We start from the raw sequence: 27,870 nt of genomic DNA, 5'->3' as shown, positions 1-27,870 counted from the left end.
AGCATGTTGGTTTGCTGCAGTTTCTACAAACGTTTTGTTGTTCTACTGTCATTTTCTAATTGTGGCATTTAGAGATCAAGTGAATACACACTGCATAACACGCATCATATATGCTCAGTGGAAGAACGAATATACAACATATGCTGTATATTCTGAAATTGTGCTGAAATGATTGAAGTTCAATACATCAATAAACACCAAAACACAATGACAAAATGATGCTACTGAGGAGTGAACGTACGTTTCTGAACAGAACTGTTCATTTTTATGAACAGATCATTTTACAAACGGCAGTAAGTCCGACAGAGTCTGAGAGATAATACCATTTTTTTTAGGAAGTTGGGACTTATAAGCTTTTGTTTGGAGCTGGAATTCCATAATTTTGCTGTTTCTTTCAATCATAATCGAGACCGGCTCATGAACAGTTCACACATGTCCTGCAGTAGCAGCTGCAGGTGTTCTGTATCTGTCAGAAGAATCTATCATGAGGTTTTTACCATGAAGGAGTCTGCAAATATTTTCATGAACAAACCCCCACCCCCAGACATCTCAGCTTTGGCTTTAAATGACAAAAATAACCCATAATAGTAAAGGTGAGATCTCTCTGTATGTAAACAGAGCCCAGAATAAATGAGGGGGGGTTGCAGACTGTCTGTGCTGCTGATCACTGTACAGTGTGTTCCCAGTATCCGAAACATAAAACTCTGTGAATCTGAGGCTGCTGACAAGTGAAATACAACCCCCACAAGTCACTGGGTTCTTCGCTGCAGCTGCCGCCGATCAGACTGCCGCGCTGATGTCAGAGGGCGCAGCAAACGTCACACACGGAGGGAGAAACCCGTGTTGGGCTGGAGATGGTCTGACGGAGTCTGACAAACGCTACAGGAAGCTGCCTGGTTTCAGTTTTGGTCTCAGATCTTCTAGTTGTTTGCGGAAAAACAACAGGAACAAAAGTGAAACGCCGGCAGCGAACGGAGAAGAGAGGGAGGAAGAGGAGGAGGAGGAAGAGCTGGAGCCGGTGGTTACTTACATGCAGAGAGGCCGGTCAGAGGCAGACAGCAAGAGAGAGCAACACAAGGGTCAAAACATGGCCACTTACAAAATGTTACAGAAACAGAGCAGACACTGAGCCGGTCACACAAACTGGCTACAAGCGGATTCACCCTTTATTGTGGCGCAATAATCTCACACTCAAACACTGAAGAAAAGAGTACGAGCTTTACTTTATGTTTATACAGACAAAAAATGTTACAAATTACTGATACCCTCAAACATTCCCTATAAAAAGCATCTAAATTAAGCTTTTATTTTTTTAAAAACAACCTTTTTGTACTTTCCTTTTACTCTCAGAGGGCAACAGGCTTCCAAGTCTCCATAGCAACGGTTAAAATCAGGTTTTACCATAGACATACAATAGCTGCACATTTAAAATGTACACCTCATTGCAAAGCTCCAATAATAAAATAAATAAATAAAATAAAATGTAAGACTTTTTAAGACTTGTTTCTCTTCCAGTAGCCCAGGAACCTTTTCAGAAGCATTAGAATCTGCTAGATGGCGCCGCTGAGAGCTGAACGCGGGTCGGTTTGAGCTCTGGAGCCGGGTTCTGCAACCGCTTCGACTCTGCTACAAAATAACATTCGTCTGGTGCTGCGATGTTTTTATTCAGAACAAAACTAATTATCCAATTATATAAATGAAAAAAACAAAACATTATTTGTACAAAAAGACCAGCAGAGTGAGCTCTTTATGTCTATATGGAGAATATAGATGAAGTCCACGTAAAAATATAAAGCACATAGTCTGAAGTTAAAAAGCATTAAATTACTTTATTATAAGTTTAAAACTCCTTGTACCATTGGTGTCCCTTCTATTGCAGATAACCAATGGTTCTGTATTGGTTAAAAACACAGAGCTGCTAAAATAACCTTTTTTATTGCCTTTATATTGAAATTGTTTTTATTTTATTTTATTTTATAATGCGATTTCTTCCCCTAACTTATAAAAGGTTCCATCTATTCTGTTTTCAGTGTGAGATCAAGCCACCGCAGTAAAATATGACCAACAGAGGAGCCGATACGTTTCCCCGTCAGAATCACAGGAACACAGAGCGACTCTTGTTGCTCCATGGAGTTTGATTGGGATCTGAGGAACCAATCAGAACACGGGATCCCAACCACATGGCCGACGGCTGAAAGCCTCCAGAGCCCCGCGGTGGAGGCAGTCGTGTTCGCAGACAACATGACCGGACGCAGTGGAGACCATATTCATCTGCTTTCCCTGACGCTTCCTGTAACGTCTGAGAGGCTCTTCATCACTTTCAGGCTCCATGACGTTCACACCCTCCTGCTGCCGGTTGATTACTCTGACTTGTTAGATGATGATGATGATGATGATCATCATCATCTTTTACTCTTAGATTTCTATAAAGCGTTTGGAGCATCAGTTCATTTTGCAATCCTTACATAAATTTGACTTCCAGGTGGAACTTCCTCCAGATTTAATCTTTGTAGAGGGAAAAGACCAGGCTGCCTGCTGACAGAGGCTCAACTCATGGCCTATCATCTTCAAAACAGAGCTGCAGAAGGCATCTCCCTTTTTGGTAATAAGCTTATATTGACACAACTTTCAGATGACACAACCACATTTCTGTATCAATCAATGTAATTCAGGAGGCATCTGGATTATCCCTTAATATTAAGAAATGTGAATTTATGGCTATTAAAAACTGAAATCTGCAACATTCCTATAATAGATGAAGTTTGTTACCTTGGTGTTTTAGTAACCAAAGACCAAAACAAAAGGCGCACCTCTAATTTTAACCCAATCATAAGCAAAAGCTGCAGCAACTTCAACTTTTTTGTGAGACCATTTAACGGCAGAATTTGCAACTTTGAGCGCAAGGTCTGCAGTTTTAGGCCGCGACGATCACAAACAAAAATAAAAACTACATGGCAACATCCTGGAGGGAGTGAACCGTATTTAACGGTGTGTGGGCTGATGAGCAGGCTGGAAGCTCATCAGTACGCCCGAGCTGCTCATGTTTCCCTGAGTCGCCGCCGCACTCTTCTAAGGCATGTCTGACATCTCTTCCTCTCATTCCTGGCTGTGGCTCTGCTACTGGAGCTATGAGGTCTGCTTACCCTCAACTCACACACACGCACGCATGCACGCACGCACGCACGCACACACACACACACACACACACACACTGATCTCCCTGTTAGCCAGCCACACTGTGTGTTCCTGTGGGTGTGATCGCAGTACCTGCGTTATGCTTTGCCAGATACTTGTCTTTGTACTGCTTCTTCTTCTTGCCGAACCAGGTGCAGCTGGCCTGCTGCTCCTGCTTGGTCTTCTCCATGGCGATGCACGCCACCCGCCTGCCAAAGCAAGCAGAGTTTAGAGCTCCAGAATCGGTTCAGCTGTGGAGAAAGCTCCAGAGTATGAGATTAAAGTCATCTCTCTGTGTCTGAGGCACCAAAATGGAGGAGCTGCTACTGCTGCCTCCAGCTTATTACACTTCTCTAACATAGAAAGTCCTCCAAGGTCGACACTTCTGTTTCTTTTCTGTGTCTCTGCTCAGACTTCTCAGACCTCCAGTCTGTCCGGCAGAAAGATATTCACACTGAGCCAGGCTCTGCTTCTGCTGGAGGTTTCTCCCTGTTAAATGGTTTTCCTCTCCACTAACGCCACATGTATTCTGAATATGAGGAATTAATATTCAGTTTTTTGACTTTGTCAGTAACCTTTTCATTAATAGAAAGGAGTTAATCCTTTATTTTTGGGTAGATTAAGGCAAACCAATCATTTCTTCTGTGACTATTTTCATGCCAAAGTCTTCTTTCCTCTTTGATATACAATGTGGCTTCAAAAGCTTTCCAGTGAAGAAGAAAAATAAGAAAAGCCTCAAAGGCACCGAAGGTTTGTGTGAAGGTTCTGAAAGTTTAGCAGAGGTTGAGAAACAGTGGAACTGATCAGGTTATCAGACCACATCCTCCCTGTGATCAGCCTGCCCAGAAACATGAAACTACCGCGAGTCTCTTGAGCTCATCAGAACATGCAGCACTTTGAAAGTCCCGTGAAATAAGCTCTGAATGCAGGATAAGTCATTTGAACGGCTACAGATGCTGCCCATGAGGTGAATGTGTTCAGGCACTTTGCAAAAGGAAGAGTTGGATTATCAGAACTCGTAATCGTCTGCAAGCTGAAGTTATTATCTTTGGAACGAAAGAGGAACGATCTCGAGTCAATGCACAACTTCTGTTATTACATCTAGAAACTAGAGATAAGGCCTGAAATCTGGGTGTAGTGATAGACCCAAACCTTCAGAGACACATAAAAGTGTGCGACAGTTACAAAGTCCAGCACCGCATACAGCCCAGAACTTTTACACCTGTATGTCCCACGCATTTAAAACTGAAAAACTAGAGAACTGTTGGGTGATTCTGCAGGATTTACAATCAAGAATAGCAAAAACTGTGAAATTTGTGGCTCTAGGTAGCAGCTTCACTGCATGAGGCTACATCTTTATCCCCCGTAGTGAATAGCTTTAAAAGTTTGGTTTTGTTTCACAGAATGCGTTTAGTCTTGCATGGACAGGCAGCAGAAGTCAGCCACAGGCGAACACAAACATCAGCCGGCCAACTGGCGCTAAACTTGTTCCATTTTTCTGCCCTGGATAGATGGAAAAATGTTAGCTAGCTAGCTCACAAGAGTATGTTAGCAGCCTGTTAGCTGTAAAAAAATGTCTACAAGATCAATTAGACCTGCCACAACAAAGCTTAAGACTTGTGATTAATGTATTCAAGACCAACTTTAATTTTTAAATGGAATTAAGGCATATTTAAACGGAGACATTTTTAGATATATGACTTTTTAAGGATGCGCGGACACCCTGTGTGTGATGTCCAAAGCTAAAAGCTCAAAGGTGACAGGCTGTCCTCATCAGCAGCTCCAGGACTCTGGAAGTCTCTGCTTTGTAGTTTTTGTTACTTAAACGTAAAACATATTTTTTAACATTTTACGTTTTCTTCTGTGCGGCGCATTGTGATCTGTGGCTTATAGGTCAGAACAGGTTGGCAGGTGGGAGTCTCCCTGAAGCGTGACCCAGGTGTTTTTGGAGCCGTCTCCATGGCAGGTACTGACCACTCCTGCAGCTCGGGGGACGGGATGAGGCCCGCCGTGCCATTCTTGGTGTTCTCCAGCTTGCCCTGCCACCAGTTGTGGTCGTCCTTGGAGATGATCTGGATGATGTCGCCCACGCGGAAGCGGATGCCGGCCTCCTTGCAGGGGATGAGCTCGTCTTTGGAGGGGTCGTACTCGAACTGGGCCCTCACGTAGATCTGTGGTGAAACAAAACGACTGAAGGCTCAAACCAGGGAAGGTGGGGGGTTACGGGGCTAGTCAGTAAAAGACGTTGTGGAGGTGAAGCATGTAGCTACATGGGATCGGACAGGGAGCTGGAGAGGGATCGTTAGGGGGGATGTTCAGGTCGCCATCTTGGAATCTAGTTACCAAGGAAGAAGGGAGGACGGGACTCAGTGGTGAGATAAACCCAAACACTGCAGTTTGGTTAAGGAACTCAGGCACAAGTCCTGCTTGTTTCCATCAGATCTGAATAAGTTTGGCTTTATCCTGCCTGGAAACTACCAGAACCACAGAGTCTGTTAGTCAGGTGGGATGACTGGGGGCTGCTGAGTCTCTCTGGGGTTTAAGGAAGTTTGTCTCTTACCTTAACTGACATTTTGTCCTTTGTGGGAGGTCTGGATCCCATCTAGGATTTGAAAGCATCACACGCATCATGCAGCAAAAACGTAGCAACACGACTGAACAGCAGGGGGAGGGAGAGGATGGAGGAGGGGAGGAGCTTAGCTGGTCCTTAGATGGTGAGTTTAAGACTCTGTTATGAACTACAAGCCACTCAGGTGAGCCTGTCGTCTGCCGCCCTCTGCTGGCCATTGAGAGAACTCTCAGCAAAAACACCAAACCACACCAAGTATTTTTCTTTAGTCCAATTTCTGGTGCAAACGTCTTAGTACAAATGAAATAAGACAAGCTAACAAATAACTTTTGTATAAGATGCAAGAGCTTGTTTTAAGCCACAAACTGATTATTGATAAAAAGAAAAAAACACTAGTTCCAGTGGAACTAGCACTTTTATATCAATATTAAGGAATTATTAACTTAAACAAGCTCCTACATCTTGCTGAAAAGTTACCTGTTAGTGTACTAAGATGATTGCACCAGAAACTAGACAAAAGAAAAACACTTGGTGTGGTTTGGTGTTTTTGCTGTGCTTCATTTTTCAAGGAGGGGCTAAAATGTGTGAGTCAAAAGGAAGAAATGGGGGCGCGGGGCCGTTAAGGGAAAGAAACGCGTTAGTGATAAGAGGGCAGAAGGTTTCATTTCTCACTCAGGACGTGCTTGAATTTTGACGCGTTTAAAGCGAAATGGGATGGATTAAGGAAAGTTGAAGTATGAAGTGGGAGTGGTTCACACGTTAAACTGGAGCTGCTTTAAAAAGAGTCAGAACCCAAATGATCATATCAAAAGTTAATTGAAGAACGCTGTAGTAGTTTTCTTGTATCGCTCAAGTGTTTGATGTCAGAAAATGTCTAATCTAGAATGACTTGGAGCGTCGCTGGCGATGAAAAACAGTCCTGCCTAAAGAAAAGGTAAAAAAAAAGAAAAAAAAAGAGTATAAATCTATATGGGAATCTATAAAATCTTTAGAAAATATCCAAATTCAATTAAAATTTAATTTAAGCCGTCTAATAATTGTTTTTGCCCATAGTTGATCATAAAACGATAATCTAGAGGGATGAGCTGATCCTGACTGAAGAACGTGGTTATGTTTGCCGATATGAAGTGAGATTACGAAGAGGCTAAAGTTGTGTCAACAAAACAACCTGGAGGTATTACATGGCCTTTCAAAATAAAAGCATCAATTAGTGTGATTGAGTTCTCTGTTTCTGGAAGCCGTGTGGATCTGCAGCTTCTTCTAACCACCAAGCAGTTCATCCTCCCTGCATCGTCTTCTCAGAATCAATCAAACCTGTTGTTGTTGCCCCCGCCCAGATACCAGAGCGATATTGATCTTGATGCATTGTGGTCTGCTGAAAGCCGGGCAGCAGCAGGCCTTTTAACTATAAATGATGTGTTTATGCATTCAGAGCGAAGCCACACGTTCTCCTAAGAGGATGCAGCCGATTACTTTCCACGCTGCCCGCAACATTAACCAAGACCATAAACAGACATCTGGTACCGAGCGGTTCCTGTCCGTTCAAACGGTCCTGAATGGCTCTGACCGCCGTGTGGAGAGGGTGAGGAGCGGGGCGGACAGGGGGATGGACGTGTCAGAAGGTGCCTTGCATAACTATTCTAACCCCTCATTTCACATTTTGTCGTGTTACATCCACAAATATTCAGCATATTTTACAGGATTTTATTTTCGAGGAGTGGAAGGAAACGACTGGCGAGGCTTTCACCAAAAAGTCAAAACCTGAAAACAGTTGCATCTGTATTCGAGCCAAAAGTCACTTGATTGGCCAACAGAGTCAAAAGGAATATAGTTTAATACATTTACTATTAATATATCTGGTCTGTGAATACTGTATAGCAGTGGCGCTGATATTGAAACACAATTTTAATAAAATAAATAAATAAATAATAATAAATAAAATACTGAGACCTCAAAAAACTTGATTTTTAAAAGGATTTTTTTGCTTATTTTGTTTTTGCATTCTCAGCAAAAAACTAAGCAAATATTTTAAAAAGAGAAAAATTGGTCTTTCTGCAGAAAATGGATTTTAATTCATTTTAGATATGAAATGTAAACAGTTTTAGAAGAAATGCCCGTCAGCTGTAAAAGTTTAGATCGTCTCCAGACACGAATCTGGGTCGGTCTTATTTCCACAACGCCTCCTGCTACGTATCACCTGCCTTTGTTTGTTGCTAAAATTTGTTTCATTTATGTACAGAGGGCAGCAAAACAGTCATCCTGAGGGCCACCGATGGCCCCCGGGCCACGCTTTGGACACCCCGACCTTATTGGTTTGTAGAGAACATTAGTCATTTACAGAAAGCGCAGAGTGCATGTCACTCTGAATATCATCTAGACGTTCACAAAGAAATATTTATGGGTAAAGCAGATTAGTTTGTAAAAAAAAAAGGTCCAATCAAAGTCCAAAATAAAGAAAAAATGTCATTGATGCAGCTGGAATTACTGATAAATGTCTCAATAAAGCCTGATTGCTGCACCTTTCAAGAGCAAATTGATCAAAACTCTTGGAAGCTACGATCTGTTTTTTAATTCAAAGAGCTGTTTATGTTTCCGCCACAACAAAATAAAACTTGCCCAGAGCAAGACGTGCTCTTCATAAAATGAGTTATCAATTAATTAATCTAAAGCTTGTTTATATTTTTCAGATTTGAGAATAAAATGGATACTATATTACAAAAGAAAATGTGTTTCATAGAATGAGGCAGGTCTTTTCTATAAATATGGAAATGAAGAAATAGTTTGAAGATTGTTACTTTGAATAGTCTGGAGAAAAACTCCAAAATGACCGTTTCTTACGGTGTGGCCAAAGAGCCGCGCATGGCACTAAACTTTGCTACTTTGTGTTTGTCTTCCCCATAAAATGTCACCAAAACACCTCAAAGTTTACATTTTAAGGTGGAATATGCAAAAAGTTCAAGGGGTGTGAATACTTTAGCAGAGCAGCGTTGGAGGACGGGGTGAGTGTCGGTACGTTACCTGTCGACCTTTTGGCTGGATGGTGGACGGCAGGTCCTGCAGGGAAGAAGCAACGGTTACAGAAACATGTTTCCGTCAACTGTCAACACCAAGCAACGTCTTTCAACAAACACTACGCATGCATCAACCATCTGCGGTCTAGCCGGCATGAAACACACGAAACAGAAGCAGGCGGTGAAGACGGAGGGAGAGAGAGAGGACTGGTGCTCCTGCAGGTCTGGCAGCTAGCTAGCATGGAGCAAAGCCAAGCAGTCGCAGCATCACCTGCAGCATCTGTCTGGAGCCTGGGCGGGGAAATGAAGGCCCTGCAGAACCTGAACGGGGGCAGAAGACGGAGTGGGGGGGCGTGCAGGATCCCTGAGGCACACCAATTTGTTAACTCAGATATCGGAAACGGAGGTCAAGAGACCCCGCCGCTCAAACCGTCACCAGGCCAGACAGAGAGGAGACAATCACGGGGAGGGGACATTTAAAGGAGACACGGACGTGTTGGACGACCACGGCATGGCGGAGGGACAATGAGACGCACCGGTGGGGGGGACAGACGTGGGTTGGTGGGGGGTCCTTACCAAGATAGAACTGTTAATGCTGGAGTGGCCATTGGCAGGAGACTGCCTGGAGGTGCTGGGGGACTCTTTCTGAAATAAGACACACAGGTCAGCAGCGCGCAGCACACACACATTCTCACACACACGCACGCACGCACGCACACACACGTGTCTGGGCAGTGGTCTGAGGTGACGGGGGGTCCTATCTGGAGCAGCGGAGCGGCTGCAGAGCCGACGTGACCAGATGCATCAACAAAACACCAGCAGCCCGTTACAGCCTGCGGCACTGAAAGACACCACCAGATGGGGGCGCCGTTCTCCTCTGAGCTGCAGAGAGCATGATGAGGTCATCACCAGCACAGACAGCCACAGCTCAGAGCCAGGGGGTCAGAGGGGAGGGGGAGTCAGGGGGAGTCAGGGGGAGTCGGGGGGTGTCTGTGTGCGCAGGACGACCAAAAGACGATGTGCAGAGAAACAACCCCACTGTCTGCTCCAGGTTACTTGGTCGTCCATGTTTGGTCTGTGTGGGTGGGAGGTGTGTGTACTGGTCCAGCAGTCGGTCTGCGAACAGGGGCAGGACAGGATCAGACAGGTGTGGCTCATTCCTGACGGAACAGAAAGACCAGTTCCGGTATCTTTGTTGTGAAATTGGTGTGTTAAATATCTGAACCAGCCCAAGCAAAACACACACACGCACAGCATTCCTGGATTACACACACGCTCGGTAACCAGGCGAGCGGTTAGTAACCAGATCAGGAGCTCACGATCAGCAGGAAGGAGCGGAGGAAGATGAGGATGAAGTGAGAGGAGGAAGAGGGGTTACCTCGCACGAGGAGCCCTGCGTCCGGTAACTGGGCACGATTTTAAAGGTGATGCTGCCTCGCATTTCCCTCTGTGGACAAAACACACACAGCACAACCGTAAAATATGCACAGTGTGGAGCAGAGCTGTGGGTTCTCTGGGGTTCTGCTCTTTGTTTATGTGGCTCTTCAGAGGAAAAGGAAACTAGAAAGACGTCTTCATGCCCCAGTGCAGAATCGAGGTTGTTTACACCCAGTGAAATGGATCATGACACAACGAAAGGCGCCACACCTTCAGATTGACTTTTTTAAAACATGTTGAAACGATATAAAGCGTATCATGATAGATTGATATGTATTTATATGTGCAGCCCATATTTGCACACTTGAACAAAACATAATCCAAGTTTGAAATGAACTTAAATATGATGAAACGTTAAACAGCCACAGCGCCAGTCTGGATGCCGAGCCGGTGACTGTGTGCTGCGCTGCTCTCAGGAGTGACGCAAAACTGAAGTAGAGGTAAAGTCATTTTATTTACTTAGCACATTTTTAGCAACAAGGCATGAATTAGAAGGAAATACAAACAAAACAACAAACCAAAAGAAAGACAAAAAGGATAAAGTATAGAACTACATATTGGTTTAATGAGAATAAGAATAACTAGTCCATAATTCATAAACTAGTAGGAGTTTCTCTGGATTCTTGTTCTGACAAAACCAGATGTTGGTTCTAAATGCTTGGTAAGATTAGTGAAGTATAAAACTAAAAGTTGGTTTAGTTTTCATTAATGTAGTTTGACCTTCATGTTTCAGACGCGTTGTGAACAGCTTGATGTTTGGCCAATCTGTCCGCTGAGACGCATTTCTGGTTACATCGACAGATGAGGAAATGAAACGTGTTCAGAAGAAGAGGGAGACGTTGAGGTAACGCTAGCAGGAGATGCTCAATGCTCTTCATTGTGACGCCGTTCCTTTAAATCCTGAGGAAAGTGATGGTGATCTGTGCGGTGACACCATCCTGGCAAAAACCAGACCTTTGTCCTACGCGTCACTTCGATCCGTATCTACTGACAGTCAATCGATTCTGCTGAAGTTTTAAACCAAACTCGACCGCTAACGTTTGTCCGTGATGAATGTAATGTGCCAGTCAAACACTGTGAAGCTAACTGGATATTCCCTCACTGGAAACAACCATCATGTTTCACTGGCGCTCCAGACGTCTAATGCTCCGTTTCTGAACTTTCATTTGCTTTTCCTCAACTTGCTGAGTCTGACTCCAATTACTTTCTTGTAGCTTTTTTTTATGTGTTTTCCAACTGCTGAACTTTTCATTAAACTTAACTTGATATTTGGACAGCTAACAAGATTTATATATAAAGTCTTGTAAAAAGTATTTCCATCTTTTGAACTTTTTGGGCATTTTGCCACTTTCAGACTCTAAAGTCAAAGGTTTTTATTTGGAGTTTATGTGACAGAACAAACCGTAGTAGCGCATGACTGTGAAGGGATTACAGTGTATTGAACAAAAGCTTGATTTGGAGCACATGTGTCAAACTCCAGGCCAAATCCAGCCTTTACGTGACTCTCTACACTCTGGAGAGGCACATAAATGCAACTTGAAGATAAAGCTTGTGTGTTTAAATCTGGAACAAACTTCCAGAAAAGTGCAAAACAGCCGAAACACTGAGTTCCTTTAAATCTAGACAGAAAACCCCTGCCTGCTTTGAGTTGCTTTTGAAACCTAATAAACAAAACAACATTTTTATGTATAACGATGGCAAAATGTAATGTTTACTGGTTTCCTCAACTGTTGACTTTGTGATGTAAAAGTTCTTTGAACTGCCTTGTTGCTGAAATGCACTATACAAATAAATGTGATTGATTTAAATGTTATTTTATCAAATTAAATAAAGCTATATTTGCATAGTGCCAAATTACAGATGTTATTTCATGTCAAGAATTAGAGAAAGTTTTGATGTTTTAACAGTTTATGGGTAGTTTGAAAAATATTCTGCTACTTTGAGAACACTCATGGTTCTGATGCGAGTGGTCCAGTCAAAGTCCAGATATAAATCCAATGGAGACTGTTAACAGATGCTCTCCATCCAATCAGATTAAGTTTGAGCAATTTTGCAAAAAAAGGGGCAAAAGGTCAGAATGTAGAAACGCAAAACTGATGGAGACGTCATTAAATGTTGTTGATCTTTAATTATTAAAGAATTACCATTATTTTACTTGAAAATGGTCTCAAAACATCTTTTATTGCAATAATTTCTGGGGTAATTTATCATTCAAGCAAAATCTGTTATTGTGACAGGAACTACATGCAACTTTGTTCAACCTTGTCTTGCTGTGTCACATAATATCCAAATAAAATGCATCGAATACTGAAGCGTGTTCGCCAGGTAGCGATTTCACACTTTGTTAGCGGTTTGAAAGAGTAGTTTTATTTCTTTTAAAAAGTAGAAACAGTCCACTGCTTCTTGATCTGCAGATTCTAAAGCTGAGTGAGTTTTACATTTTTGATTTGGTAATGCTCAAGCCTTCAAAGGTTGATCTGCAAGCAACGATTTGCAGAAATGTTCTAATCCCGCAGCGCTACTGTTTTCAGAAGCTTCAAAAAGCAAGATGCAGAGTAACTTACCAGCATCTTCTGCAGCTGCTCCACGGTCTGGTTGGCCACGCTGATGCCATTGATTTCCCTGATCTCATCCCCAACGTGCAACGTTCCTGAGAGGAAACCAGAGCTCAGGAGACGAGGCCGGTGGAGCAGTGGAGCTACGCTACGCTCTTTTAGCCTCTGTTGTGTTTTTTCCTATCACCACTACAGCAAACGTAAAAATCCCTGATTTATATTATTATAAATGAGATATGTTTAAAGCTCCTTCAGACTAGCCAGCAGCAATTAGCAAACCACTGATGGAACTGCGGCATCTGCTGAGCTCATTATAGCAGCTGCTTCTCTGTTAAACGCTGGTAAAAAGGTTGCTAAAGGGTTAATAGAGGAGCCATGTTGTGTTGGCTTCTTGAAGGCGGAGTTTCAGAAAGAGCAGGAGCTTCTTAAAGAGACAGAGGCCCAATTTCAAAGCGCTTCATGACAGTAAATTGTCTTTGAAGTCATATTTGATCAATAACAACTGGAGGTAACACAGTCACTTGATTGTGCTATAAAATGGCCCGGTGTGCTTGGAAATCACATCATAATGGCCTTTTAGCAAAAAAAGAAGAAAAAAACAAAGCAGTTGGGAGTTTATTCTGTGAAAAGCTTCTGAAGAATCTGTCATTACGCTGCAGGTAGCCGAACCTTGTCTGTGGATCATTCCTCCGTGCATTATCCTGGCCACGATGCAGTGGTTTGAGTCGTTCATCTTCAGCGTGATGCCCTGCATGATTTAACGCAGACACATCTACAGTCAGAGGCGCTTCGTCACACATTGGATGGGGCAGCTGGTGGTGACAACTTGGGTGGTGACAACAAATACTGGGTTTGTGAGGACATGTACCATGGGTTCGTCTGTGTTCTTCTGGAACTGGACCAGGCGGACTCTGGTGACGTTCTCCAGGTCCATGTCTCCGTTCGCACTCTCCGGGGAGTCTCCGTTCAAGTAGGGCGAGGTGGGCGGAGGAGTGACCCGCAGAGCCTCGTCACTGTAAACCTCGTGGGCGACCACGTCGTGGGCCTGCAGCAGCGCCTGTTGGTCGCACAGAGCACAAAAGAGGCAAATTGGAGACCCGACTGCACATTAAGAAACCTCTGGGAGTCAGTGAGGAAGATTCAGCAGAGACAGAATAAAGAAGTTTAAGCTGCATTTAAAAAAAAAAATCAGAACTATGAACCGACCAATCCTGACATTTGGAGGCTTTGATCAACAGCTGGAATACATCACCTGTACGCCTGCAGATTAAAGATTCACCTTCCTGCAGAGAATCTTGTTATTGTAGCTCTGTATTTATTATTTCATATAAAAAAATCATTGTAGGGTTAAGTATCCAAAATTTCACAGAATATTGTCAAGTATTATACATGTTTTATTTTAACCCAGTCATCTTCAAGAACACAACTGAACTAGTTAAAGTTACATTAGCTATATTAGCTAACAAATGCAACATGTTAGCTAAAGTTACATTAGCTGTATTAGCTAACAAATGNAAATGCAACATGTTAGCTAAAGTTACATTAGCTGTATTAGCTAACAAATGTAACATGTTAGCTAACGTTACATTAGCTGTATTAGCTAACAAATGTAACGTGTTAGCTAATTAATGTAACATGTTAGCTAATGAATGTAACATGCTAGCTAATGATACATTATTTAGCTCATTTGTTTCAAGAAATGTTAGCTAATGTTTAAGTTCAAATGAGCTAAAACTAAAGTGGCGTTAGCTTAAAGGCTATTATTATCATGTTAGGTCATTTTAACTTAATCCATACAGTAAGAAAACTTTAATTTTTGAGTAAACAAACTTTAGCATGATCATCATTTAGCCTGTTCATCAAGATCACCTGGTGGACACTGAGAAACAGCACTTCCAATATAAACGCTGAATGGTTTCAGTCTACCATCTATCTAGCTCCTCTTGAGGCGGCTTTAGATGAAGACTTGAGATATTTCAGGTGACATGACGATAATGTGGGACTGTGGAGGATCTCTGCACAGTTCAGAGGTGGAGTTAAACTTAAACCAGCCTTGAAGTGAAGAGCTGGAGGGATTTCCATGTTAACTCACTGCTCCACAGTTTTCCACATGTGTCGCTGGCCTGTTGCCCGTTTCTCCTGCGCTGCCTCACACCTACACACAGCTCGATTTCACTCGGCTGACAGCCGCACAGGGGCCTTGAGCGGCACTTTAACAAACCGGTCTGAACTTCAGAAGACGGCAATCAAAGCTCAGCAATAGGGGGAAACTGTCAGCTGTAGACACACGCACGCACGCAAACACACACACACACGCACACACACACACACACACACACACACACACACACACACACACACACACACACACACACACACACCCACACCCACACCCACACCCACACACACACACAGCTGTGGAAGGAGATCACATCAGAGACACTGGCAGCTCTCAAAATCCCATGTCAAAATACATCACACACGCCCTGAGACGCACAAATGTGACTCTGTCAGAATGAGAACGGGGTTTAAAGCCCGACTCAGCTCATCTCAGCTGGACGAGAATTTACAGAATAACAAAAAGAGGAAGAGTGTTTGAGGAAAACCAGCAGCGAAATGAGATCTCACTCAAACTCTGGTAAGAATCTCATAAATTCTGAGAGCAGCTCAGAACGTCGCCAATATCGAATGTGGTCAGCGGAAAACTAAGATGTGAAATAACTCGCATCCTGTTTGCTGCTTGGTTCAAGAAATGAAAACGACGTCGCAAAAAAGTCACGCTGTCACAAAATATTCAGACGATTTGTTTCCTGGGGAAGATCCTCAAGACACAGTAACACCAGAAGATCATCAGCAAACTCAGTTTTCAGTGCTTCCATCCGAGCCTGCTGCAGTAAATGAATCACACGATAAATTAAAATGATTTAATTTCCCTTTTGGTTATCAATCGACATCACAATCCATCTCATTTATGACTTCAGTTGTGTGTGGTTTTCATTCCCGTTTCTCTTCTTGTTTTTGGTGGCCGTGTTATATTTTGGTGAACTTCCAGTGCTGGTTTGAAGTGTTATTTACAAAATTGCAAGTTTATTCATTTAGTATTAAAATAACATTTAATCACACAAACTAAATGCTATCACACATGGAAAAACTATTTCAGTATTCTTGTTACATAAATAATAAGTCGATATCTCCCTGCTGTTGGGGAAAAACATGAAACTTGTTGACTCTAAATTTAGTTTTTATCAACTGTTGTTACTTTCAAATGATTTAAATAACACAACACACTTAAATACCACAAAATCCAAATCATTTTTTTTGTTTGCTACTGCTGTAAGGCTAAAATCAGTAGCCATGTTGACACTGTTATGTAAGCTAACTACAAATTACGCTAACGATAGTAGCTGTGTTACATAGATAGAGTACATTAGGAATGACAGAGTATCTGGTGTTGACATGTTGGTGTGTGTGCCCCCGTGCCCCTGCTCCCCCCCAAGTGAAAATCTGCTTAGGGCCCCAGAAATTCTTGGGACGGTCCTGGTGAAGGAAAGCTGCACTAATACGAACCTTTTGTCAACAACGTTCTTGATAAATGAGGACTGACCAGAGACTAATCGGGTTAGCGTCTCGTTGACAATTTTTCGTTTGCTAAAGCAGAACAAAACCGAGCTTGTATTTTTAGCAGGCATTGATGTCACAGCAACAGCGCACCCAGTCAGATGGACACAGTCATCCTGAGTCATCTGCTCCCCAGGACAGTCTGCTCCCCCCCAAGCGGACCGGGCGCGCTAACAGGAGTCCTGCTGTGGTTCCTCCCCGCCCGCCTCTCGTTGGACCGGGGAACGTGTCGGGTCAAGAGTGCCACAGAGGGAAGACGGGGAGAGAGTGGCGGTACTCTGACCCGACACATCGCATCAGACTCGCTCGGCTGGCGCCCGTCCTCCCCCCTCCATCCTCCCTAATTACCATAATCACACCCTCAACCCTCACTTTGTTTTGATGCATTTCTCGCTCCTCTGTTTGCTTCCCACCAGTGATATTCTGTCCATCTGATACTGAGCAGCTCATTGATCAGCGAGGACATCATTGGCACTAATGCGATACGATTAGTGAGGGAGGCAGCCCACAGTAATGGCCCACTGGAGTGGCTCAATGGTATCAGATTTCTTGTGTTTTCTTGAGCAACGACAAAATTATCTTATGTGTATCATTTCTGTCTACAAATCAACATGTAAAAGTAAAGTTTTGATTTGCATTCAAGCCAATCAAAAGACCCAACCACCTTCAGAGAACAACTATGCCTGATGTAGTAAACAGACCTGGTGTTAATATCAGGATCGGTCCTGAGATTGAAAACAATTCTAGATCTGACATCAATGTGCTCGATCTATTCAGTCTAACTCTATGCTTTATTATTTATTTTACGTCATATTTAGAATTCCTAAATGCATTTTCATGACCATTTGAAAGGTTTGTTACAGTTTATTTTTTACACTTTGACCAAATTAGTCAATCTATTGTTTTTATCAGTTTCATTTTCTATATTATTTATTTTAAATTTGCTGACTCCTTTTTGCACCGACTGAACACATTAAAGTCGTGTTGTTTTCACATGTTTGACCAGGATCGTGAAGCGTGTGCATTTAAGTGAGCTGAGTTATCAAATCCATTTGTTATTCAATGTCTGAGTTAAGAAACGAAGAAGAAACTATTTAAGTCACCTTAAACCACCTGAACAAACAGCCACACTTTTCAGATTTTGAAGACCCTGGCCTTCTTGTGTCGTTTCTGGTTACAGTGATGTGAAGGGAAATCAATAATGTGCCATCGGGCCCATTTGCCACTCGTTCTACTCACCATGAAGTGCGGCTGCGTCAGTATCCGTCTGAGCTCTTTAGCTTCGTACTTCTCCGGGTAGCAGGAGATCTCTTCCAGGACCTGAGGATGCAGGGAAAGGACAGTCCGCTGTAAACAGGTCACTTCCACGCCGACGTACCTGCTGGACCTCAAACTATGCGGACAGACCGACCCGGCGGCCCCGCAGTCCCTCCCCTCTTAAGGTTCCCGTGACCTCCTGATAGCGCTTAGCGTTGTCAGCTCCGGTTATCCCGCCTGACTGGTGAATGAGGCATTGTAGAGGTGAGAGGCCTCTCACAGGGTCTGGGTGTTTGCTCTGAAACCTGCGTTATTGAGTCAAAGTTGAAGGCTGGGCAGAGCCTCTTACATCCAGGTGCCTCATTCACCCCTTAGATTCCAGAGAAAACTCTTACCGCCGCAAAATGTTACGAGGATATTACTTGGATAAACTCAGGCTGGTTGTTTGGTTTTGAATATTCGTGTCACTTTCTGATAAACCAACACATGCAGAATGTGTCCGTTTTAAGCTAAGCTAGTCTCACTCATCGAGAGTGTTTGCTACGTCTTTGACTTTATTTTGAGGTAAAAATCTCAATATTACGCCTTTAAGTAAAAGTTGAGGTCCTCAGATCTTTATTTATGTCTTGACGGGCAATTAATTTAGCAAGCAAGCCACAATAATAACAACAACCAACAATTCGTGTTTAGCTGGAGGGCTATGTACCAAAATTCCCCTGTTTTGTCACAAAACACAAAATTTGTTGATCAAAAACAAATAGGTGGTGGTATGACTAATGATGTCAGCAATAAACAAACCAATAAACATCAAAAACGTAAAACTGCGCCCCAGATTGTTTCCTTTAGAACAAATTCTGCTACAGTATTTTTGTGAGATTTTAGCTAGAGCCGGGTGTTTTCTGTACTAGCTGTGTTGCAGTTTGGATCATGTTATATGTGTGTATGGCACCCCTCCTTCTTTTGAGGTCATGTGATTACATGTTTAGTTACGGTAAGGAAAGCTTGTAAAAAAAACAAAAAAATGGAGACGGCAGGGGAGGGCTGCCATATGTAGCACACAACTAAACATTATAATTTATGTTTGACACTTAAGTAAAAAAGGAAAAGAAAAGTATTTTAGTTTCAGTCAGAAATTAGCGGCCCTGTTAATTTTTACAGCAGGAGTAAAAAGAGTATGCCTTTGTTTCCAGTGGGTAATAAAACACTTTGAGTTTCTCTCAGATCCATTTAAGTGCCGTATGTTTATGCTTCAAGCATCAGCTAGACCGAGAACAGTTAAAACGCACGCAACATCAGAAGTAAAATCTGCTCTTTCTCTTTAATCATCAGCATCTGTTGAAGTTCTGCACGCCACTTTAAATCTATCACAGCTGATTTAAGTAGGAAAATGTGACCTGGAATCTGTGAGCGGACTGGAAAGTCTCGTATGAACGTTCTGTGTTAATAAGCCAGACTTGGTGCTCCCTCCCGTTAAATGGCCTCCCCAGTCTGAACAGCTCTGGGATTTACGTCTCCGGGCCTCACCCACTCATCTCGCTGTTCTGACTCTTTGATAGCTCCCTCAGTTTGCACATTTCATGTTTAGCTATAAATTAATTCCAACAACATTACCTATTTCTTTATTGAGTCTTATAAAAAGAGTTTGACATGCTATTAGATGACAATCCAGAAGAGTCATTCATTTTCATTTGTTCTGACTGATAGTGCGATGTAGTACGGGTCATTTGGCTGCTTCCTGAGCGTAGGCTACACGAGACTCTAGATGCTAGCTTTCTGTAGCTAATATTTATAGAAAAACTGCTAGCTTTTTGTAGCCAATACTTACAGGAAGACTGTAGATGCAAGCTTTCTGTAGCAGGAAGACTAGATGTTTGCTTTCTGTAGCTAATATTTATAGAAAAACTGTTAGCTTTTTGTAGCTAATACTTACAGGAAGACTGTAGATGCTAGCTTTCTGTAGCTAATATTTAAAGGACGATTATAGATGCTAGTGTTCTGTAGCTAACGTTTACAGGAAGACTGTATGCTAGCTTGTGTAGTACATCCTAGATAGTTTCCACTGTGGGTATTGATTAAGATTAAGGTATATTTGGTGTTTGAACAATTAAAATAGGGAGTTATAAGTGTCCACAGATGGGGTCTCAAGTATTTGTGGATATTAGCCGTTTGCCGATAGCTGTGGTCTCTAACCACCGTAAATGTCATATGAAATGTCATATTCATATGAAATTAATTATGAATGAATACATGAGCTGAGAAAAAGTTCTTATAAGACTTGTAGTTGAAGAGGTTTCTATGGTGTTGTAATTTGTTTGTATCCAGGTTTAGCTGATTTAGTACCAGCGCTAATGCTAATGTCAGACTTACTAGCAAGCTTGGCTTCTTAAAGGGACAGTATTCTGCAAAATTAACTTTTTTGAGCCTTACATGATGTTATAATATTATGTCCTTATCAAAAACACACATGGGGTGTTGCTCTGATTCTTTCAAGCATAAGAAATCCTTTAGTCTCCTGTGGCAACCAGGCTGTGTGGTGTAACAGAGCGCTGCCTTTTCGAAGAAGCTCCTCTCTGGAGCTGCAATCACTGGCTGAGCTTCCACATTACTGAGCACCCCTCCCTCGTAATACCTCCACTAGGCTCCACCAGACTAGTGGCAGCAGCAATTAGCAAACACTTGGTAGAATTCAGCATCTACTGAACGCTGTTGTAATGCTGAAGACGGAGTTCCAGAAAGAGCAGGAGCTTCTTAAAGAGATACAGGTCCGATTTCAAGGTGTCACATTTTGAAGTCATCTGTCTTAAGTCATGTTTGATAAAAATGAAGGTAACACAGTTACTTGATTGTGCACTATGTGCCTGGAATATCCATAGCACCACCCCATCATAAGGCAGTAAATCAACAATGCATCTTAGCTGTGGTCATCAGGCTTGATAAATTTACTTCAGTAATGTTTATGTCTTATCACAAACCAGAAGAGTTTGTGAAAGCAGCAGTGAAAGTGCTCGTTAGACACCATTCTGTTGTGACAGAGGGCTTTCTCTGAATCCATTAGACGTGTTAGCGTGTGCTAATGACGGCGGCTGTGAAACAGTCTCCTCACTAATGTGGTGTATTTGGTGTCGACTCATCGTAAGTAAATGTACACTAAATTGTAAAAAGCATTTACAAATGATGAAGTAAAATCAAAAACATTCCTGTAGTAACTTGAATCTTGTTCCGGTGAGAAAACAAATTCAACAGTCTCCTGTGCATCAAAAATCCAAATCTCAGGTTATTATCATGAGAGTTGAACATTTACAGTTTGAGTTTTAAATTGTTAGCATCAGCTAAAACAGGGGTCAATGTGACCTGCTGCTATCCTTCCACCAGTTTGAGCATTTCTTACACTTATCTACAAACACACTGTCCCTTTGGCATCTTTCTGCTGCTGTTTCTGATAAAGTCACAGAATTATCAGTCACAGAAGAAAGTGAGAAGTGTGTGTGTGCTCAGTCACCTCTTTGGCTCTTTGCACCGCATCACTGGGGGGGTTTCGGATCTGTGGCGTCGACTTGGTGTTGATCTTATCGTAGAGCTGAAAGTAAAGCAGGAAGCCAGTGAGCGAATCAGTGGAAAGTGAGGCTCCGTCTATTACACCACTCATTCTTTGCATGTCAGATGAGACCAAGTGACATTTCATTGCCCCTCAGATTTTATGTACTTTTACACAAAGATTCCTTCTGTGTCGAACTGTGTCAGGCTGGGCTAATTAAGTTACTTTTGCTGAGATGTCACTATCATTTCATACTTAACCTGTCAGTCTGGGATTGTTCAGCAACATTTTACCCAGTCATTACAAACCCCAAGTTGCCAAATAGTTACTGTTTTATTTAGAAAATAAGGCAAGGTCCCCTGCTGTGTTGCCATCCCAACAAGCAAGTAAGCTGAGGTGAGTACATTTTCATCAGCGTAGACAAAGTGCCTGCATAACTCGATATGAAATCGGTTTAGTAAGACTAAGAACATTTAGTAGCAAACCTAGTCCAGAAAATACCAAACAACCAGCTCAGCTGGTGATCAGCTCTCATTGTTTGGGGATCAAATGATTAGAAAGACTCCAGAGGTATTGTTTGTGCAGATGTGTCTGCAAAATGTGCATATAATATGGCAAGAAAAAGAAACGGTGAAAAAGTCGTTAATTCATCATTTCGTCATCAGCTCTCTCTGTTGACAATAAGCACTTCTCGCCTCTTTGCTTGTAGGACATGAGTCATAATAAATGGTTCAAAACAACATACTGGTGCAGATGTCATGAAGGGACAGACCAGCCCTGAAAGGCAGTCGAGACAAAGCCAGCAGCTGTGGCTCAAATTAAAACCGAGCGGCCTTGGGGACCTTGGACGCAGACGACCACGACCGAGTGACACGGCCGTTATCACATGAAAAAGGAACGAGTGTGTGATGTTTGCCGAGCAGCATGTAATTTTCATTTCACCTGCAGCACAGAGCATTGGCAGACAGTGTGCCGCTATAAGTGCACTGAGTCGTAGACGCACACACACACACACGCACGCACGCACGCACACACACTCACGCACACACACACTCACACACACTCTCAAAGATAAACAGAGGTTTGTACCAGGCAGTGCAATGATACCCAACGCCCCTCTGTTTTCTCTCTAACAGCAGCAACACCATCACATTTCACTCAACAGATGTGGACAATTTAATGCCTACAGCAAATAACTTGACAGTTTTCTAGAGAAGATTTGCAGCAGATCACACATCAGCATTGCTCTCATAATGAAGGGTAGACTTGTCAGGACTGTTGCAGGATTACAAAGGCATCTGAAAGAAAATCTCCGTAGCCTCATAAAACCTTGCCACACCTTAACACCTGTGCACAAAACTGTCAACATTCTGCTAAAAACCACAATTTGTCAATTGTGGTGTTTCCATTAAATAAATGCAATTATAGTCAAACATGAATAAGTTTCTTTCAAAAACATGCCTTGTCGTCATCCTCCTACCACTTCCTGTCGTTCAGCCAGTGGCAACATCCACTTATTGATCATGTGACTCGTGGGATGTAATTAATTTGTTTCCATTGCAGTTTTACAAAATAAACCAATTTTCAAAATAAACTTCTCATCCTAGCACCAGAACCTTTCAAGAAAGCTTTTTTCAAATTGGTGTGTTTCCATTAAGCTAATATGCTTTCAAAATGTCAAATTGTGCATGGTTTTGATCAAACCGAAAACGCCATCACATCTACATTTTTCCTTTGATCCATTTAAAACCACAGCTCCCCCATTCCTTCCAACACGGGCCACTGTCTAACTTGGATCTAAAAAGTTAGCATAGCTTGAGAATATTCTGCAAACACGGTAAAGCTGCGCGATGTGCCGAGTCAGTCTTTAACGGGAGCAGAAGTGTGGTGAAGCAGGAAGAATGTTTACAAACATGCACAAAAGATGCGTTTTTGGTTTATTCTGAAAATGCCTGAAAATATCTGGAGAGGAATCACGCAGCTGTGACTTGGGCCCACCAACATGTTTTTCACCATTTGTCTGATCTATCCGGGAAGCATAGCGAGGAATTCTGGAGAGCTGTTGGGAATATTTATGGACCCAGTTGCAAAGCGCAATCTTCTCAGAGTTGACAGCTTTCTTGTGAAAACAGAAGAACAGCAAAGTTCAAGAGGCGTTTGTTTTTCTTTGGCTTCATAACTAAAACGTCTAGTTTGACGTTTCTCTGTAGCATTCCTAAACATGAATTACACAGCACAGAAAGCAAGCTACTACTTTTATGATGTCCCTCAGTGTTATGAATCACTTGTGCTTGTCAAAGGAGAAGGACAGAACCATGCTAGACAGGAATTCAAACTTTGATGAAGAAGAAATGCCAAAACCAATCAACGGAACGGGGTGTCCATTTCTAACGCAGTCATGTAAGCACCAGTTCAGATAAAAGTATGAACTGTATACATCAATTATTATGACCACTGAAGTGAGATCAGTGGTTTCTGATTAAGAGGCATCATGTTGTGGGCAGTTTGGAGAGGTTTCAACGAAGATCAGATTGTGACGGTTTGACGGTTCAACTCGGAAGTAGCATCAAGGAAATGACCCAAAGTGAATGTTTGGTTTTATATCAAGCATTAAATGCTACACCAGGTTTAAAGCAAAACATGTTTTTGTTTGTGCCACTACCATTTTAAAGATATCACAAAATGTTTCCACATTTTAAAAGAAATCATGCAAATTTGGTGTTTAGTTTCAGTTTATCTCTGCTGACCTCATCCTACCTTAAAAATTATAACGGCACAAAATCATTTTTTGCTACACAAACCAACTCAAAGGTAGCACAGCGGATTGAAGCTAAATTTCACTGGATTTTGTAAATGTGGCCTGGCTGGTTGACCTTTGGAAACATTGACTAGTGCTAGCAGCGCAAACAAAACGTTTTGCTGCACAGAGGCGTGACACAGATTTTGTTCAATTTAACCCGACTTCACTCAGGTCAGAAACTCGCTCAAATCCTCAGGCTTCCTCATTTTCCCTGCTTCTGAAACATCAACGCTGAGGGGAAAACGTCCACTAATATGCATCGTCCACTAACAGGGACCATGACAGACCGTGTTATTGTTACCACCTGATCAGTGTGAGTCATGTTGCATCAAAATAAACTAAAGTGTAAAAATAATCAGTAGATTACAACTTTGGAAAGTTGGCATCTGCAGATAGGAGCTCATATGTTTTTTTTTACCCAAGCAGAATGACTTGTTTACTGTCACAAACTGCAAAAAACCTGGCGCTCTTATGAATCAATCTGTGCGCCTACAGCCAATACGGCATCATACATTCTGAGATGAAAACAACATATCTTCATTACTGAACACTGACAGGTGTAAACAGAGATTCACTCGCGGGTAAGTCGTGTCTCTGCCTCAATCGGCCCAGAGGAGCCTCAGGAGCTGCACCGAGAGCAGCGGCAGGAGAGAAACACATAAACGTGCTCGACTAAAGCCCCTCATTATACACGTCACACACCAAAAACACACACGTGGAATGCGTTGAAATTTACCTCGAGGCATCGCCTGGCGAAAACGCCGATCTTGCACACGTCGGGAGAGAGCAGAACGGGACGTAAACACGCACAAGGCTCAGCAAAACCAGCGAGCGATTGGCAGACAAATACCAGTGGAGCGCGAACGGCGGCGGCTGCCTGCGAGTGGCACCGAGGCCCGACAACAGCCATCATTGTTCCCACCAAAGCTGGGCTCCTTCTCCTCCGTCCCATCCTGCTCTGATCCCCCTCTCTTAAAACCGGGGGAGTGAGGGGGGCAAAGTAGAGCTAAAAGGAGACATCTGCAGCGCCCACTGATGCACACACAAAAACACACTTTGACCTATTCAGCCTCTAAGAAAGCACACACGTCTCTGTTCAACTCTCTCTGTGTGCCACACAGGATGCCTTATTTATCAGGCTGGAAGGATAAATCTGCATGTAAGGAAAGTTAAACTAGTCAAACTTTGTGATTTGAGGCCCAGTAATCAGTAATCAGGCTTCAAACATCTGGGAGGAGGAAGCTGAGCTTGTTCCAGATGTCCAGAGCAGTGAGAACATGGTGAAGTGGAGCCCAGTTGGTCAGACTGGTTTCCACCATATGATTCCTGCTGGCCTGCTGCTGCTCCAGCAAGAAAATATCAGACTTCATCGAACTAACGATTATTTTAGTAAACAATAAAATTGGCAAAGCCTATTAATTCACAAAAAAACTGGCATTCTGCAGATTTTTATTCTAAAAACTTACATCTTTTTGAGATAATATTAGAAATACATTAAAAGATGAAAATAAAAAAAATAATTCCTTTTTATTAGATAAAAGAAAAAATATTTAATTGCCTAAAATGCAGTAATACAGTATTCATGTAACGCCTTCTTGATCATTTGTAGCAAATATGCAAAAGCAGCTAAAAAAATCTTCTAACATGAGAAAAGATCAAACCTTTTTGCCTGACTTAAGAAATACAGTGTTGAGCTGATACATGGATTATTTTTTCATTTAACCAATTCATAATTAGATAACAAAAGGAGCTTAATAGATTTTTTAAATTTAAACCATTAAATTAATTCTTTGTAAAGTTTCGTCTTCATTACTGCTCTGACTGTGTTGTTCTTTCAGCAAAATGGCCCTTTTTGAGTCTGAATACTCCAGTTAACCATTAATTGATTACTAGATTAGTTTCAATTATCGATTAATCACGATTAATTGTTTCAGTTCAATCAATAGGATTACTATTTGAAAGCTACACTTCAATCAAATACAATAACACAAAAGCATGAATTATGAAAATGTACATTTACAGAAACCAGCGGTTTACATTCGTGTATAAGACGATCACAGTGAAACACAGTTGTGTTTAGTTGCACAGAGAGCTAAACTGTATGGGAAGGAAGTGAATGTGTTGCTGCAGGAGGGACTGGTGCACTTCACAAAGCTGATGACGGCAAGAGGAACTGAAAACAGCAGCAGCTTGAGCCCAGTTAGCTACAACAGAGGAAGTGTTTTGGAGATAATATTAAAATTAAAGCCCTCAAAGGCAAATGAAAAAATATATTTTTACAGACTTATTCTCAAAGTCTGACATTTCTCCCCCCCCCTTTGCAGATTACTTTATAGAAATCTGATCTCTATACTATACTATAAGGATTGCTTTATAGAAATCTGCAAGGAGAAAAGCATTTAGCCTTTTCCCCAAGGAACAATTTCTTCCTGGAAGGTTTTCCATCATGTCTTTTTGACAATCCAAACATCCTTCTCTCATTTCTTAGCCAAGCGGTTTTTTTTTCCTGCCCAGAAATGGAAGTGAGAGGGAAAAAACATATCTGAGTGGCTTATTTTGCCACGAGAGGGAGTGGAGTAAAACCACACCAACCCTAATAGCCCTGCTGCAACGGATAGACAAAGGGTGGTTTTCCTAGAACTAATGCTCCACCCACTTGATTTGTTTTGTTATTCATCTTTGTTCATATTTTAAATACAGATATTCATCTTTTTTTTTTTTAAAGATGACTATAAAAGAAGCTTAGAAGTTGCATACATTTTTGAAAATTGGGGGGAAAAAAGACTTCTTAAGTAAAAACAAACATGTCTAATGACTCTCAGGGCTTCTGCAAAACCTCTCATTCCCACAGAGCTGAAAAAGTCTGGATGAACGAGGAGGCCTACAAACCAGAGAATATGCGAAGTTCAGGAGGAGTGCGTCAAAACCAGGGGTGAAAGTAAGGGGGTACGGCAGGGTACTGCGTACCCCTAAAAGATTTAGCGGGGGTACGCAGTACCCTCAAGAGAGGAGCGGCTCTCTGCTGTAAAAAGATCAATGGATTCACCGTGCAGCCTTGAGTTCACCCACTAATCAACCGTGACTGATTAGTTGTTCAAGAATAATCTAAAACACGACTTAATCAGTTAATAAATAGCTTTTTTTCCTCMTTTCATATTGTTTCTGAACTGTTCGTGTTTTGCTAGAGCAGGGGGGCAACATGTCGATAGCKSAAGGTTTTGAGTCGATCTCGGCATTAGGTGACAAACTGAACGCAGCCAGGAGGCKCAGAGCAGCACKTCCTCTTCTGKCTCCTTATCAAAACGTTCGTAATTTTATTAAARAACAACAAAACAAACATAACGTACTCAAAATAATTACCCAACAACAATAATAATCTCAGTGATTATTGTTTCAACAAGGTGTTCTGTGCGTTTCGGTTCCATTACCAAAATAACGAGCAGAGCAGGAGTTTAAAATGAACTAATCAACCACCGCTGTGTTCATGAGAGGCTTATTAATAATCGCAAAAYAAATATCAAGCCTGCAAACCTAATATTGTAACGGACTGATTGTTATGTTTTTAACATAATCTCTGGTCGGCATGTGGAGCGCAGGAGGTTGCCATGGCAACGGGTGTGCTTAAGTGACAGAGAGAGACGGAGAGTAAAAAGGTGATTTAGAGTTGATCATCTGTTCAGGTTGTTTTACTTTTGCATTGGTGCATCACAGCCGCTGTAGTTTCTTAACGTTCAATAAACAACAAACTTGGACTAATTACCTCGTTCTTTGAGTATACGTCATTTACAACAAACATCAAACACAGTAAATATGTCTCATTAAGTATTTAACAAACAAATGGCTTCTACCGCGATAATTATGTGAAATTAAATTAATTGTCTGATATAAAAATAGTTTGGTGCTTTGAGCTCAGA

The 27,870-nt window shown here is 42.1% G+C and overlaps 1 protein-coding gene across 1 annotated transcript in view; it reads right to left on the bottom strand.

Annotated features, from left to right (window-relative positions):
- The window catches only part of caska (calcium/calmodulin-dependent serine protein kinase a), a 145,991-nt gene that overhangs the window by 5,313 nt on the left and 112,808 nt on the right, over positions 1-27,870 (bottom strand). The window contains exons 13-23 of the mRNA XM_017309183.1: positions 24,693-24,962; positions 21,121-21,198; positions 17,604-17,684; positions 13,615-13,803; positions 13,416-13,494; positions 12,756-12,841; positions 10,133-10,201; positions 9,331-9,399; positions 8,762-8,797; positions 5,149-5,345; positions 3,268-3,383 (exon numbers count right to left, since the gene is read on the bottom strand). Coding sequence (XP_017164672.1) covers positions 3,268-3,383; positions 5,149-5,345; positions 8,762-8,797; positions 9,331-9,399; positions 10,133-10,201; positions 12,756-12,841; positions 13,416-13,494; positions 13,615-13,803; positions 17,604-17,684; positions 21,121-21,198; positions 24,693-24,962 — 1,270 coding nt within the window. The remainder of the gene's footprint in view (positions 1-3,267; positions 3,384-5,148; positions 5,346-8,761; positions 8,798-9,330; positions 9,400-10,132; positions 10,202-12,755; positions 12,842-13,415; positions 13,495-13,614; positions 13,804-17,603; positions 17,685-21,120; positions 21,199-24,692; positions 24,963-27,870) is intronic.

Source organism: Poecilia reticulata, linkage group LG2, assembly GCF_000633615.1.
Source record: "Poecilia reticulata strain Guanapo linkage group LG2, Guppy_female_1.0+MT, whole genome shotgun sequence".
NCBI lineage: Eukaryota > Metazoa > Chordata > Actinopteri > Cyprinodontiformes > Poeciliidae > Poecilia > Poecilia reticulata.
The sequence above is the reverse complement of the archived record's forward strand: the minus strand, read 5'-3'. Positions and strand labels throughout refer to the sequence as shown.